Consider the following 14,765-nt stretch of genomic DNA (forward strand, 5'->3'; position numbering starts at 1 on the left):
ATATCCAAAGTCTTTTTTTGACATGAGAGGGAGATGAATGGCTCTTCTCGTAGTATTCAGTTTATTGAACCTTTTTTTGTTACTGTAGGATACTCCTAATGGAGTATGGGCAAAACCGATATATATTTTGCCGATACAGCAGTTTACTTATGCAAAGATGAATGAATGAACTACGCTTTGCTTACATATATCCCAGTAACCACATCTGCTTACTAATGTTCAAATCTAATAACAAGGCTGCACCAGGGAGCAAGATGAACTTTCTTGTTGTGTTGTGGCTGCAGATCCACGCAGGAATGTTCTAATTAAAGGTCACAACTGTGATAAATTAGTTTTTCTATATATATGTTACTGTGGGACAGCAACAGTCTCATTCATAGCCTTTGTCTCTATTCCAAAACTCTGATTTGTAGACTGAAGGTCAGCTAGGTAGCTGTATGAGTCAGTATTAACATGTAACTTCAGTACTGCACTGCTAATACTCTGTAGCTTCTATTTCTGCTTGAACGTCAGATGGATTAATAATAAAATAAATAAATCTCTGTAAAGTAACACACAAAAAAATTCAACATATCTCTGAATGATTCAACCTTCCTAAATATTACGGTTTAGTTTCAATTAAATGTACCATCAAGTTTGTTAGAATATGCTGAAAAAAAACCCCAAAGCACAACGAAAAACTATCTGGAATCAAGATTATCTTTAGATAATATAACTGTTACAATACAGCTAGAATATACAAGATATGCAATGCACTATAACTTTGAAGCCAGCATGGACCAGAAGTCCTAAAAGTGACAGAGATCTTGTGATATGAATGAAATTTGCAGAAACGTAGACCCTTAAAAGAGACTGCTTGAAGATTATCTTAATTTAATCTTAATGTATGACTATCTGTCTTTTTCTTTTGTTGCCGCTGCAAAATCTAGACTAAAATCATGCATTTAATGGCAATTACTACATTTTTTTCAAAGAAGAACAAAAAATTTAACATCATCAGGCGCCAAAATTAACATTTAATTCCTCTAGTATTTTGGTATTGAGTGGAACCTGCTCCACTCATCATAATATTGCCAGATGTGCAGTGAATATCTCAACAGACACACATTGCAGCATGATACAGCACACACATAGACACAAACACCAGATGAATCCTTGGAGCGAGGAACTGTACTTTACTCATTTCCTCCTGCAACAGAATCAGGTCTCTGAGGCTGTAGGGGAGGCAGCTGGGCTGTACACATGGTTGCTTGTTCGGCATGTTGCCTCTTTACAGGAACCCATAAGGGACATATTGAGCAATGACAGGTTGAGCTCTGTCCTGTCTTGGTGCTGTGTCTTGTCCATTTTGTTCTGATGACAGATACAGCAACACTAATTGGCTGGCTCAAGCCTGAACCTCTTAGCCAAAATCTAATCAACTGTGTCCTGTGTCAGCTGTCCACAATCAATAATGTGTGTGCATGGGCATGTTGGCATATTGGAGCTTTTGAATTCATTTTAATTGGATCATCTACTTTGTTTAAATAAAATGATAATGTAGAAAAAGTGTCATATTAAGGTAGCTGCTACTAACTTCATGTAGACTCCATACTAAAACTTATGTTGTTGTCCGTGTTGGTCCATGTGTTGTCACTACAGGAGTTTTCAGAGGAGCGTCATTCTCCGCCGCTGCTGACCGTAAACGGGCCGGGCGAGGAAAAACTGTTTCGCAGTAAGAGCGCCGATGTGGAGCTGACAACGGAGAAGGAGAGGGTCAAGAAGATGTTGTCAGAAGGGTAATAACACAGTTTTGTTTTTTGTTTTTTTTGTTGCACGATAAGGAGGTTTATACTAGATTTGAAAAAATTAGCTGATAGCCAATTAATGGAAAATTTATCAAAAATGTTGACCATTTAAAAGCAATTTTTATGCAAAATGCCAAAAGGTTACTGGTTTCAGCTTTTTAAATGTTAATATTCACCCTTTTTTGGTGTGGTATGGTTGGTTGGACAAAAGCAATTTGAAGACATTACCCTGGGCTCCAGAAAGTTTTTCACTATTTTCTGACATTTTATAGATGAAACAATGAATCATAATCAATGAATCAATAAGGTAGGGGGTGTATTATGCTATAATTGAAATTATAATGCATGTCACAGCCAAGGTTTATGCCACCTGCCTTTGTGCACACCACTCTTTTTGTCTGAAAGCTAAGATCTTTTAATACTATAACAAAGCAATGATAAACCCTTCTAGTTTACATTCATGGGTAAGATATCAAAACCTCAAAATGATTTTTTATGTAGTGAACACACATACACAATATGAAACAAAATGGCTTATAATCTTTAAAGAGTTGTTCCCTTAAATCTGCAGGGATTGAACAAACACTGTTCTGTCTACACTCACAAAGTATGTTACTGAAGTCTTAAAAGTACATTTATGAGACAGCATATTTTACTTATATTTTATTCAAGATATTTATTTGACAACAAGACCAGAGAGACAACAACAAGAGATAGACAGGAAGAGAAGGACGACATGCAGTGAAAATTTGTACTCAGAGCTTCAGATGTGTATGAAAAAGTATTTAGCTTTCAGCAAACCATTCAGCGCAACAACAATAAAAAGATCTCATACAATAACACACAAAACGCAAGGACATAAAACACACATTAGAATAAAACAACAAAGAGAGCAGCAGATGTGTGTGTGCGTGTGTGTGGGAGTACTGGAATAGAAATTTTATCCGTTAGAGTTTAGAAAGTTTACTACAGAGGTTGTAATCCTGTCTCTAACCCCAGTTTGGCTACATGTAAATGCCCAAAGCACTTTGTTGAGCTCTGTGCTGTGAATGACACTGACTCAAACCGCCCATCCTCTGGCAGAGGGCAAAAGAAAACAGCGATTAAAAGCCATTACATACCAAACTGCAAAGCTTACATCTGCTAAAGCTTCACAATCCTCTACATTTGTTAATTTAACAATAGAAATGTTAATCTGCATCACAATGCTTTTCTCTCAGAACTGCGTCATTCAGGTAATTGCAGTAATTCATGAGAAAATACCAAAAATGATTTAAAAAAATGCCCAGTCTTTAATGTCAGTGTGAAATCGTACTGTATGTGAATCTCATATAAAAATCAGTTCACATGTTTTTTCTGATATCCTGAAAACGTGACCTCCTTGGCATCCATAACGGCAGACTTGTGGATTTAGTCTGCAAACAGCACATACTGTTATCTATACAGAGAGCTGAACTGCTCCCCACACTGATACTGAGGAGTTTCTTTCTGAAATGAGAACTGCTACCAAAGAACTGAGAGCAGAAAATGAAAAGTACCATAAAATCCCCCATACCTGAGAAACTGTTCATTATATTCTGGATACTTTTCCACACAGGGTGCTAATCCAAAATTAAAGTGGTGGGCAATTTAGTACTGCACTCCAAACTTTGGGAGCCAAGAGACAGATTGAAGGGGTGCTCCACTGATTTTACACATAAAGATCAGCTTACTTGTCATGAAGACTACAATTAAGGGCATAAATTAAAGGCATGGACAACAGTTTGTGTATTGTATTATTTTTCCACAAAAAAGGTTCATTTACTAAGTTAAAAATCTGCATCTGCATTCAAAAAAACATCATAATCTTTTTTTTTCACCCAAAAGTTTCAAAACCTGCTTGACAAAAGATGTCGTCAAAATCAATACTCTAGTGTTTGTGTCCTGAACTTTGCATGTTGGACCATGATTGACTCTCAGCATAGTTGTGATATCACAAATCACGCTCCAGAATTCACGCCTTAAAAATATGATGTAAGCTGAGCACAGAGATCCTTTACTCCTCCAGCAGATAAATGTGAAAACTGCACTGTAGTGTCAAACAATGCACATGCATCATTCTGCACAGTGAAACTCAAACATTGAAATAACAATAAGTTAAACACATTTCTGAGCGGAGGAGGACTTTTTTTTAGCAGTGCTCCACTCAGAGAGAACAATTTAATCATGTAAGCGTTTGTCCTTTTCTCTTCAGTTTTTGTTCTAAAGCTTCACATACTGACTGAGCTGGATAATTCAGAGAGGCTCGCTTTCACTTCTTAAGAAACATAAAAGACTTGATAAACTAGAAGCACCATAATGAGTCAGTCTAAAGGTTTCTTATTTCAAAGCAAAACACAAAAAAGTGCCATCTGCCTGGAGACAATGCTACAAGTGGGCACACACTGTGATGTGCGTGTGTGTGACGTATTTAAAGTACATGGCACACCAAACTGCAAAAACATGTTCTCATAATTGCCTAAGTAATTTCCCAAGGACTTCGCATGTCGTTTTTATTGTGTGTGTGTGAGAGAGACTTAAGACCAGCCATGCCTGACTGGCACTGAATTTAGCACCTCATAATTATCATCATTATGGTGGCCATTACTGATCACTCAACCTCCCATCTGAGAGCAGGAAACAGAAAAACACTTGTCTTCAGAGGCTTTACAACCTATTATACAGACGATTGTATTTTATGATTCTTATAATCCTGTGCAGGCTTTTCTCTCCTGTTGCTATGGTGAGTAGTTTTATGGTTGCTAAGCTGTTAGTTTGGTCATCATGGTAAAGACTCTCCATTCGAAGGCTCTCTGATTTATTAAATATCCTCACTAAACGCTGACCTTTACACATGACCTGATTTATCTTCCCCACATGTTGATAAAGGAGAATACATTACACATGTTGGTTTATTTTTTCCATGCTACAAACCCACTGGTGTAGCCTAATTATCCACCTCCTACTATTCTGTTCTGTTGCAGGTTATAAGCCATATTATTTTGAAAAATCCCTGTAAACAATTGAGACAAACCATCATATTGTCTTTGGTTTTGAGATAACCATTAATCTTTCATAACTTGACAGTCATAATTAATGCTGGTTGTTGTTTTTATTATTATAAAGTTGATATGTGTCTTACACATGTTCAATCCTTGGGTTGCAGGTACATGCGTGGAGCAGGATTGCATTACAAGAACCCTCTCAATAACATTAATGACAACATATCATTAAAAAATGAATAGCATGGTTGTTGGTTTAATTCACATCCTTGAGCAAGGCATTGCTGGTTAGCCCAAAAGCCTTCATGTCGTGAGCGTGCGTTCGAATTACAAAAGGTTTTCAGCCAAATTGATATGTAAATGTAATCCATTTATCCTTCCATTTAATAGAAGAAAAAACTGATATAATGTCCCATCTTGTGGTACATCAAAAGTTAATGGGTTAATTAAAAGAAACTACATTTTAATTACAGTGAGTCATCTTGATCCATCTCAGACGTCTTATAAATTAATGGGTCTGTGGTGTTTTAAAATCCAAAATATGTCAATCAAATTCCTCCACACAGTCAGTGCAGCGTAATATGTCATTATCTTCTCCATTTTCTTCACAAACCCGCTCTACATCTTTAAAACTACACTAAAAAGTATATTCATATTAATGATGAATCAAGTTTCAGTTTCCTCGTCCACAACTGTTTTGGTTCAGTCTCATAACTCTCATCAGAGTTGTTTTGACACCAAGCAGCTGTTTTCAGCAAAAAGTCCTAAAGGTTCACTGAACACTGCCTGCCAGCCAGTGGAGCATTTAGCAGCTAACAAGTCAGATATTTTAAAGGAGCTGATGGAGACCTAAAAGAGAGCTGAGAGGAGAATGAAAACTGGACATACATTCATTGGATAGCTAGTAGCACAGGTCAAAATGAATATTAATGTTGCTGTGTGTTTGCTGGATGTATATTTAAGCAACTGTTTACGGACGCTGACTTTATACAGTGATAATATGTGTCTGTGTCTTTTTGTGATCCCCTCAGGTCTGTGTGTGACATAAACATGGAGGCTGAGCTCTTCACTTTGCAGGACAGTAATGCCAAGCTGGTGGAGGCGCTGCAGGAAGCCAACAGCAGCGTGGAGCAGTGGAAGAAACAGCTGGCTGAATACCAGGAGGAGACAGATCGCCTCAGAGACCAGGTGACCATGTGCAGTGGGTGGATAAAAAATAAATAAATACATTCACCTTGAAGTTAACAGCAATGTAGTGCTGTTCATAATGTTTAATACAGTCTGCTGAGACACACATTTGGTTTGAAGAAGAAATAAGAGAAGCAATAAAGCTTTCCCAACATAAGAAAAAGTAGGTGAGATGGAGGCTGGTCTGTTATTTTCATATTTTGGGACCTTTTAGAGGATATTACAGTTATTATTATCATAATTTACTGAAGCTTTGTTTAAAAAGAAAATTAGTTTCAAAAGTGAGCCTATAGTGTGAACTGTCAGTATTGTTGCTGTGCTTTGTTGGGGTGTTTTCCCTTCCAAATTAAGGGCTAATGGATAGAGGTATGTTTTACAGATTGTAACGCCTTCTGAGACTTCTTTGTGATATATAAATAAAATGTACTTGACTTAAATATCAATGTAGAACCAGAAGACAGGAACAGTTTTGAGGTCTGTTGTTTAAACGAACACCTGCAAACTGAAAGTGAGAGTTTGTCTGTGCTCATAGTGTATATTTCACTTAGTAGTCAACAAATTAATTTTCCAATACATCATAAGTGAATTTAAACAGATACAAAGTGGAGAGAAATCACATCCAGGTCTGAAAAATGATCATAGAGCACAAGCTACACAAGGTAACTCATATTATGGGGCTATGTTGTTATATTGTACAGATTTAATTACATCAGTTTGTTAGGGTTAGGGTTTTCACAATTAAGCACTGCAGAAGTTGGCAATATTGCATTACTTATATTAAAACAGTAACACCAGAAATCAGCAATTGCAAGTTAACAACAACAACAACTCGCACTGAACAAAATAATCCATCTCAATAAACATGGATAGAATTCCTGTTTTATTTCCTTGTGCTGTGTTGTTGAGTGTTTTCATATCAGTGCTGCATTATGTTCCGCTCTCCTGCCAATCACTTCACACCCAGAGGAACACATTTCTCCTCCAGCAAATCTCCCAAAAACACGTCTCTCTACAAACTACACTGTCACATCATTGTCTTTTATTTAGAGCACCTACATAAGCTGGGCAGTAGTTCTTTTCAGTGTAATTGTGATTATGTAAAGCTAAAATCGAATTATTTACCACATACATTATTGGCGGAAATGTGAAACTGATGTAGATAGTTGTGAAGTACTATGACGTACATAATCATTTATTGGTAATTATATAGAAAACACGATTAAGGTTAAAACTGTAGACCAAATCATCACACCTATATACAGTATTTTAGCATGTATGTACTTAATGTTAATGACAAGAGAACAAGAAAACCAAGCAGCTCCTAGTAAGCAGAAAGAGATTGTATGACGTACTTCTGAAACATTTCCTGTCATTGCCTCACTATGGGACCTCTCAGACAGCAACGAGATGTTGTGCTGTTTTTTTTCAGACGTGTCTGTATCTAAGTACCACACCAATCCCCACACAGACTTGGTGTATTCCAAACTGCAGATGCATTTTTCATCAAGCCCCCTATCCTTGGGATATTTCTGTTGACAGGCTCCCGTGATAATCGCAGGGCCAGAACACAGACATTTCATCTTTAATTTGGGAAGAGAAAATGATGCCCTTGGTCAAGCTTAACAAGCTTATTCAATGCGACAGAATTAAGTGCTGCAGCAGCCGGCCTTCAATGGAACTATTATCACTGGTGACACAGAACTGCCCCTTTCTTTTTATCCTGTGTTGTGGTTTCAACTATCTCTTCGAGTCCAGGTGAAGGTTACCTCCCAAATACACACATACACAGCTACACACACACTGCAGCAAAATCAACCAGGTGGCAGGAAGTAGAGCAGGGCCCTAGGGTTTGGAAATGGGGTGTTAAGGGGGGCAGGGATAAGGTTGTTTTTTTTTTTTGGGACAGAACACCCTATACTGCCCACCCCCCTCCCCCCTCTCTGTCCCAGTTAGAGGAAGAAGATAAATCACCGTATAGGAGCAGAAGGAGAGAGGTTGGCTTGCTTTCTCTCTCTCTCGTCACACTCTCGGTTTCAGCCATGTTTGCAGAAAGGCTCTGGGTTTATTTTGTGGGTTGATTCTGACTTGTTTCAGTGAGAATTGTTGGTGGTTTCAGCTTGACAGTATGGCTTGCCTTTTAGGTTATGTTTCGTGTTTTTTTTTTTTTTTTGGCAACTGTAGTTTTTGGACACATTTCAAATTTTGAGACATTTCACATTTTAGATCTTTATGATATTGTGCATTGATATTTTTTTGATATGCTGCCATTACTATGCTTGTTTGCAATCATACATCCATCCATTAACTTTACATATTTACTGACAATAAATATACACAGTGGACAACTGTTCACACTCACATTCACACCTACGGGCAAGTAAGAGTTGCCAGTTAATCTAACCTTCATGTCTTTGGACTGTAGGAGGAAACCCACACAGAAAAACCAATCATACTTTTCTTTGCATTTGTTATTTTGACATAATTGATCAAATAGGTTTACATTTTGTAGATTGTAGTCTCTCTCAACTCTAGTCACACACTTTCCAAATATGATAAATATTTAGAGAGCTCATACTTTCAAAGAAGCAGCACAACCCTAATTCTGTTAGATTTGTTGTTTAGTTTTAACCCTAGGGTTAACCCTAACCCTAACCCAAAATGAGTTAGCAAGGATACAAACTTTACTAAAGGGCTTTACAATTTGTAAAGCCCCCTGATTTGGAGATTGCATTTTGCCATCTTTTTAACAATAAACTTTGTAAGATAATGACATAATGGATAGTGGATATTGTGCTGCAGGAGTGCTTGTAAAAAGTTTCTTCAAAGATATTTTGACATTTTGATACCTTCTATAAACAAACACAAAAAAACATTTCTAATTTCATTGATTAATTTCATTGAATTAATTTAATATTGTGAATAATACATGGATAAAGTAGAGCTTATTGTTCGACAATCACCATCTGATTTGTTTTGGGGGTTTTTGGTGCTGCATCTGCATTGCTGTCTTATTCAGCCCTATACTCCCAGCTCATAGATGTATATACAAAACATCTCCTGTTGATTTATTAATATTTAGAGAGGTATCAGAGTGTTTTCAGTTTTCTTTCTTCATGTGTATTTGTGTGTTGAGAGTTGTGGAGCTGATGCCTCTGGAGACAGTAGCTGTCATGTACACAGTGGATATGAAGGGGTTGAGTCCTCTGGGACAGTTCAGACCCCAACCCACCTTCCAGCTACAGCGGTTTTCTGAAGCTCTGCTTGGAAGGCATGCAACGTAGCGTAGCATAGAATCTATAAAGAGCCCGCTTTGAAATTGCCTGTGAAAATACAGAGGAGCTGCTTGAAGTGGAGGTGGGGGGGTTGTTGACGTGTGAGCAGGAAACCCTTTCTCTCTTCACACATACATTTACATTTCAGACATTCAGCCAATGCAGTTATCCAGGGTGAACTGAAATGCAAGAAATAATAAGCAGTAACAAAGGTTGCAGTGATTCCTGCATCATCAACATCATAGTAACCAAAATCAAGGGTTAGGGTCTCATATCCCGGTTTTTCTGTAAAAGAAAACCTTTTCTGCTTTATTTGAAATGCCCTTCAGTATTGCAAATTGTCAGGACAAGCACACAGCAGTATTTCTACATATTTGGGGCTTCAACTTTCAATTGTTTTCCCACATTGATTAATGTTTCATCTATAGCAGCGGCTCCCAACCCAGAGTTCGGGGCCGCATTAAGTGTTTGCAAAATAAATATTAGGGGTCGTGAGACAATGACATGATAGGACAAAAGAGCAACACATAATTCTTCTTCACAAAATGTTGTTTATCTTATCATACTTTCCTCTAATCTTTGCCCTTTTTTATGAATTACTGGATAAGAAGCAAATTGCTCTTCAGTTGAAATAATCAAAATTAGACAAATACATTTTAAAAGGGTCTAAAACCAAAAAAGTTTGGACCACTAAAATTACAGATCATGTAGGCTACAACCAACAGTAAAAAACCCAAAGATACTCAATTTAAATTCATAAGGACTTATAAAGTGACTCATCCAAGTCAAGGCAAGGCAAGTTTATTTGCACATTTCAACAACACAGCCATTCAAAGTGCTTTACATAAACATTAAATGCATCAAGACAGGACATAAAAGCAACACATTAAAAGCAAGACATTTAAATACAGTTAAAAGTGTTAAATTAGAAATAGGCTAACAGAAAAGTTGCAGCCGACCTGCAGTCTTCTGGGAGTTTATTCCAGATATGTGGAGCATAAAAACTGAACGTTGCTTCTCCATGTTTAGTTATGACTCTGGGGACAGAAAGCAGACCTGTCCCAGACAACCTGAGAGGTCTGGATGACTCATAATTTAGCAGTGTCTTTGACAGACAGGAACCGTGTAGGGATCTGAGAACTGGAGTGATATTCACTTAGTGAGGATTTGAGCAGCAGCATTCTGAATCAGCTGTAGCTGTCTGACAGACTTTTTAGGGAGACCTGTAAAGACGCCGTTACAATAGTTGAGTCTACTGAAGATAAATGCATGGATAAGTTTTTCCAAATCCTGCTGAGACAGAAGTCCTTTTATTCTTGATATATTCTTCAGGTGATAGTAGACTGACTTTGTAATTGTCTTAATACGGCTATTGAAATTCAGGTCTGAGTCTAATCAATAAACATTTAAATACTGATTATTTTTCTGTCAATTACGAGTCAGTTAACCAAACAATCATTACATCTCTTCATATTGTTACTGTGATGTCAATGCTTACACTCCTCACTGTTGTTTATACTTGACTGGCAGACTTTAAGGTTATTCTTGTGACTATAAGCCACTGTGTATAAAGGATGAACTGCCTAAGTGTAAATGATCAAACAAATGTTACACCTGCCAGCTGTAATCGTGTCTGAAGTTAGGCTCTGACAGATGTGAGTACACACTGACATGCACACAACGAATATAATCCAGTTAAGCCAATTAAGGCAACGCTCAGAATATTCAGACTGTTGTGTAAACCTTTTTATCTGATTGTCTAAATGAGAAAACTGTCACATAACTCATTTAACCCAGATTGTGTAGATTTGTGGTACATTAGTAGATTTATTCACTTTTTTTTTCAAACTGTGCATGTCAGTCAAGATTTACAAAACATGCAACATTATGCAGTGAGAGACTTATCAGTTTTAAGTCAATGCATACAATGGTTATTAATATCATGTAAACACTTGGGGCACAATCAGATTATTGTTTTAAGCTGATTAGTCTCAGAGTTTGCGAAAGATACAGTATACTGTTTTCGAGTATTGTAAACTAAGTGATCATTTAATCCTTAACAGTCAGCATTAGTGCATTAGACACATGAAAGATAACTGAGTCGATACACAGTGAACAACAAACTTTGGCTTTTCCATTAATATGTTAAACGCAGGGAAGTGGGTCAGCTCGGGAAACATGTTTTTCATAATTTTTCACAAGGTCATATCCTTCCAGCAGCTAAGGAAATCTGCAAGGCGAGTTTTCAGTGTTATGACCACTGGCAGCAAAGCCTTTCTTTTTTACTAAAACATTGCATACATACAAACACATTATGCATATGTGTGTGTGTGTGTGTGAGAGAGAGAGAGAGAGAGAGAGAGAGAGAGAGAGAGAGAGAGAGAGAGAGAGAGAGAGAGAGAGAGAGAGAGAGAGAGAGAGAGAGAGAGAGAGAGAGAGAGAGAGAGAGAGAGAGAGAGAGAGAGAGAGAGAGAGAGAGAGAGAGAGAGAGAGAGTGTGGGAGATGAAGATTCAAGAGAGGTGAATGAGAAAACGTTGTTGATTCTTTTGCAGATTGCACAGCACAGTGATGCATGATAGATGCTGGTAGAAACACTCTGACTATTTGAATCTATCTGACTGTTGAAATCGCTTCACTAGCTGTGCTTGGGTGTGTGTGTGCGTGAGAGTGTGAGTGTGCGTGGATGGATATGTGTGGGCGAGTAGGCGATGACCCTCTGTTGGTTTTGTTCATATCCATCAGTAGAAATCACAAAAAATATGTGTATTTGTGTGTGTGTGTGTGTGTGTGTGTGTGTGTGGGTGTGTGTGTGTGTGTGTGGGTGTGTGTGTGTGGGTGCCTGTATATGGTCTGTGTATATTTGTGTGGGACTGTATTACTGCATTACATTGCTGCCATCATATAAAACCCTTTTAATACTAATTGTACTGATATCCATTTTTTCACTGGAGGTGAGAGGCCATGTGTGTTGTTCTCTGGATTTGGATTACACCACACGTTATGTTTATAAAACCTTTTTAAAAACCCTTCATTTGATATTTGTTAAATGAGATCCCAAAGCATCATTCTACTCATTACAATGAGTTTCTGGATTATTTTTTACCTCCATCAAGCAGATTCTCATGTTCATCCTTCAGAAGAACTATGCAAAAACCTAATAACACATTATCGAGATTTCTGAACTGATCAGCTTTAGACCAAAATAAAGAGTCTTTCAGCATTGTTGAAATTTGTGGTATGATCAGGTCTATTCTGCTGTTGACTTTTAGCAGACACCAACGCAGAAGGGAACCATATTTTTCACAAAATATACTTATTTCTTAATATTTATTTATTAATTTTTTATTATTCTTTGAAATACTCTGTACAGTGTTACACAAAATCTACTAGATCCCAGTCAAGTTACAACCAAACTAAGACATAGCTGGAAAAGAAGGCAAGAATGACTATTTAATTAGTGTTTACTCTCATTTCTTCAGTTTTATATAGTTAGTTTTTTATGAATTTAGTTTTAGACATTGAAAGTCTATAATCTAAATAGATCTAAATCTATAAACTATAAATATTTGGACTTATTTGCAGTATTGTGTGAAATTGTGCAATTCTGAATCTGAATTATGAAATTGTGATGTGGTGGCTTATTAGTAAGAAATCACATATTGTTTCGTATGCATGACACAATAATAAAAACTCAACTGATTACTTCATTTAGAATAAACTATAAAATAATTTTCAGTACTTACAAGATCTCAAAAAACCTTTCTAACCAAAGTTTATTACCAAATACTTCGTGTTTAGTGCTAATTAGCAAATGTTTGAACGCCACTGTGAACATTTTAGCATACTGGTGTTAGCATTTATCTCAAAATAGTGCTATGACTAAGTACATTACTAATCTTTGTTATCTTGTAAAAAGTATTTGAGCTGCATATACATTTCATTTCTCATTAAGTCTGTATTAATTGTACGTGTGGTTGTGTGTTTCAGGTGGCAGAACTTGAGTCCCAGCTGGGGCATCCTGCTGCTGCTCAGACGGGTAAAGAGGAGCTGAGCCGTTCACTGGAGGAGCTGGAAGCCATGCTGAGTGCTAAAGATCAGGCAAGACACCTTGTTCACTCCCTGTACTGCACACTGTCCAAATCTATTTACCATCATCCTGCAGGGAAGCTCCATGTGGAATCCAGTCCAAAGCACACCACATACCAAATGTATTGCCAGCAATCAGTGAACGTTTGTTTTCAGCTTAAGTCTCCATTGGATTAATTTAGATTGGAAACATCCAGGAAAATTAATCTTTCTGCTTTAGGCAAGGACAGCTAAAATAGTGTCAGTTTGAATATTTGTTCTGTGAATCATCTTAAAGCCATTAAATTAGATTTTCCTGGTTCAACAAGTTTGATTTTGTCTTGGCCGAAATATAATTTCTTAACGACATGTTGAAAATATTTACATGGTCATGAAAGAACCGATTGTGTGTTTTGGCTTTTACTGAACCTTAAAATTCTGTAAAGGCCTTGATTAATCTTCAAGGCACTTTAATTTTTCTTGTTGATTTATTGCTTCGGTCAGGCTAAATAGAGCTTTGATATCACGCCACAGCCTTACAAAACAAAACAAAATGAAAGTTGAGACAAGATGCAGATGATCAAAACATGTTAAGTGAACTCAGGACTTAACACCTTTCTGGTTTACATTAAAAGTCTCCAAACCTGCTATAATATAACTTTTAATGGTGCAAAATAACCATCTTGTGAATATTTTGTGCTTGTTTTCACCAAGTCAGGGTCCATCAGATGCATGCTGAGCCAGACACCATTTTCCCTCGATGAATAAAAAGGATATCAAAGTGAAATATTACTCGCTGCTGTCCTCCAGCCTCATTAACATTACCATATCTGTCACGTCATCTAAACAAGTTCTACTTTTGGCAACAGGGTCACAGTGATAGGTTTCCCTGGGGGCCAAACCTCTCTCCTCCCCAGGAACATCAAGGTGTCCCAAATCTAACCAACCCTGGTGTATGATAAATGATGCTGTTTCTTTCAGAAGTACATCTCTGAAAGGAATGAAGTATTTTTTGCTCCATAATGCTCCAAGTTATGATAAACAGGGATGGTGGATGCATAGGGATGGGGAAGGCATGTGAATGTGGCATTGTGACAGCCTGACATTATTGTGTTTTCAGGAGATTGACAATCTACAAAGCAAGAAAACAGATGTGGGTGAGCTAGAGAAAGAGAGAGAGGAAGCCATGCAGAGACTTCAGGTAAGCTGACGAGCAGCTGAGTCCATTGTTTCTCTCCTCTGTAAAAGTTATACTGGAGTATTCATACCGACTCATCTCGCTGCAGCCAACAGCCAGAAAAACTTGCTTTCCAATTTTACTTTTGATGCTGAAAAAACGACACATTTCTCATTAGGACTTAATTGACAAAAATGTATAGGCTCAGGATCATTTTTGGAGCACATACTGTAAACTATATACATCATTCAAAAA

The 14,765-nt window shown here is 37.3% G+C and overlaps 1 protein-coding gene across 1 annotated transcript in view; it reads left to right on the forward strand.

Annotated features, from left to right (window-relative positions):
• Positions 1 to 14,765, forward strand: part of LOC133984891 (homer protein homolog 3-like) — a 57,072-nt gene that overhangs the window by 36,608 nt on the left and 5,699 nt on the right. The window contains exons 6-9 of the mRNA XM_062424392.1: positions 1,642 to 1,778; positions 5,839 to 5,995; positions 13,256 to 13,366; positions 14,454 to 14,534. Coding sequence (XP_062280376.1) covers positions 1,642 to 1,778; positions 5,839 to 5,995; positions 13,256 to 13,366; positions 14,454 to 14,534 — 486 coding nt within the window. The remainder of the gene's footprint in view (positions 1 to 1,641; positions 1,779 to 5,838; positions 5,996 to 13,255; positions 13,367 to 14,453; positions 14,535 to 14,765) is intronic.

The sequence above is a fragment of the Scomber scombrus genome, chromosome 8 (assembly GCF_963691925.1).
Source record: "Scomber scombrus chromosome 8, fScoSco1.1, whole genome shotgun sequence".
Taxonomy (NCBI): domain Eukaryota; kingdom Metazoa; phylum Chordata; class Actinopteri; order Scombriformes; family Scombridae; genus Scomber; species Scomber scombrus.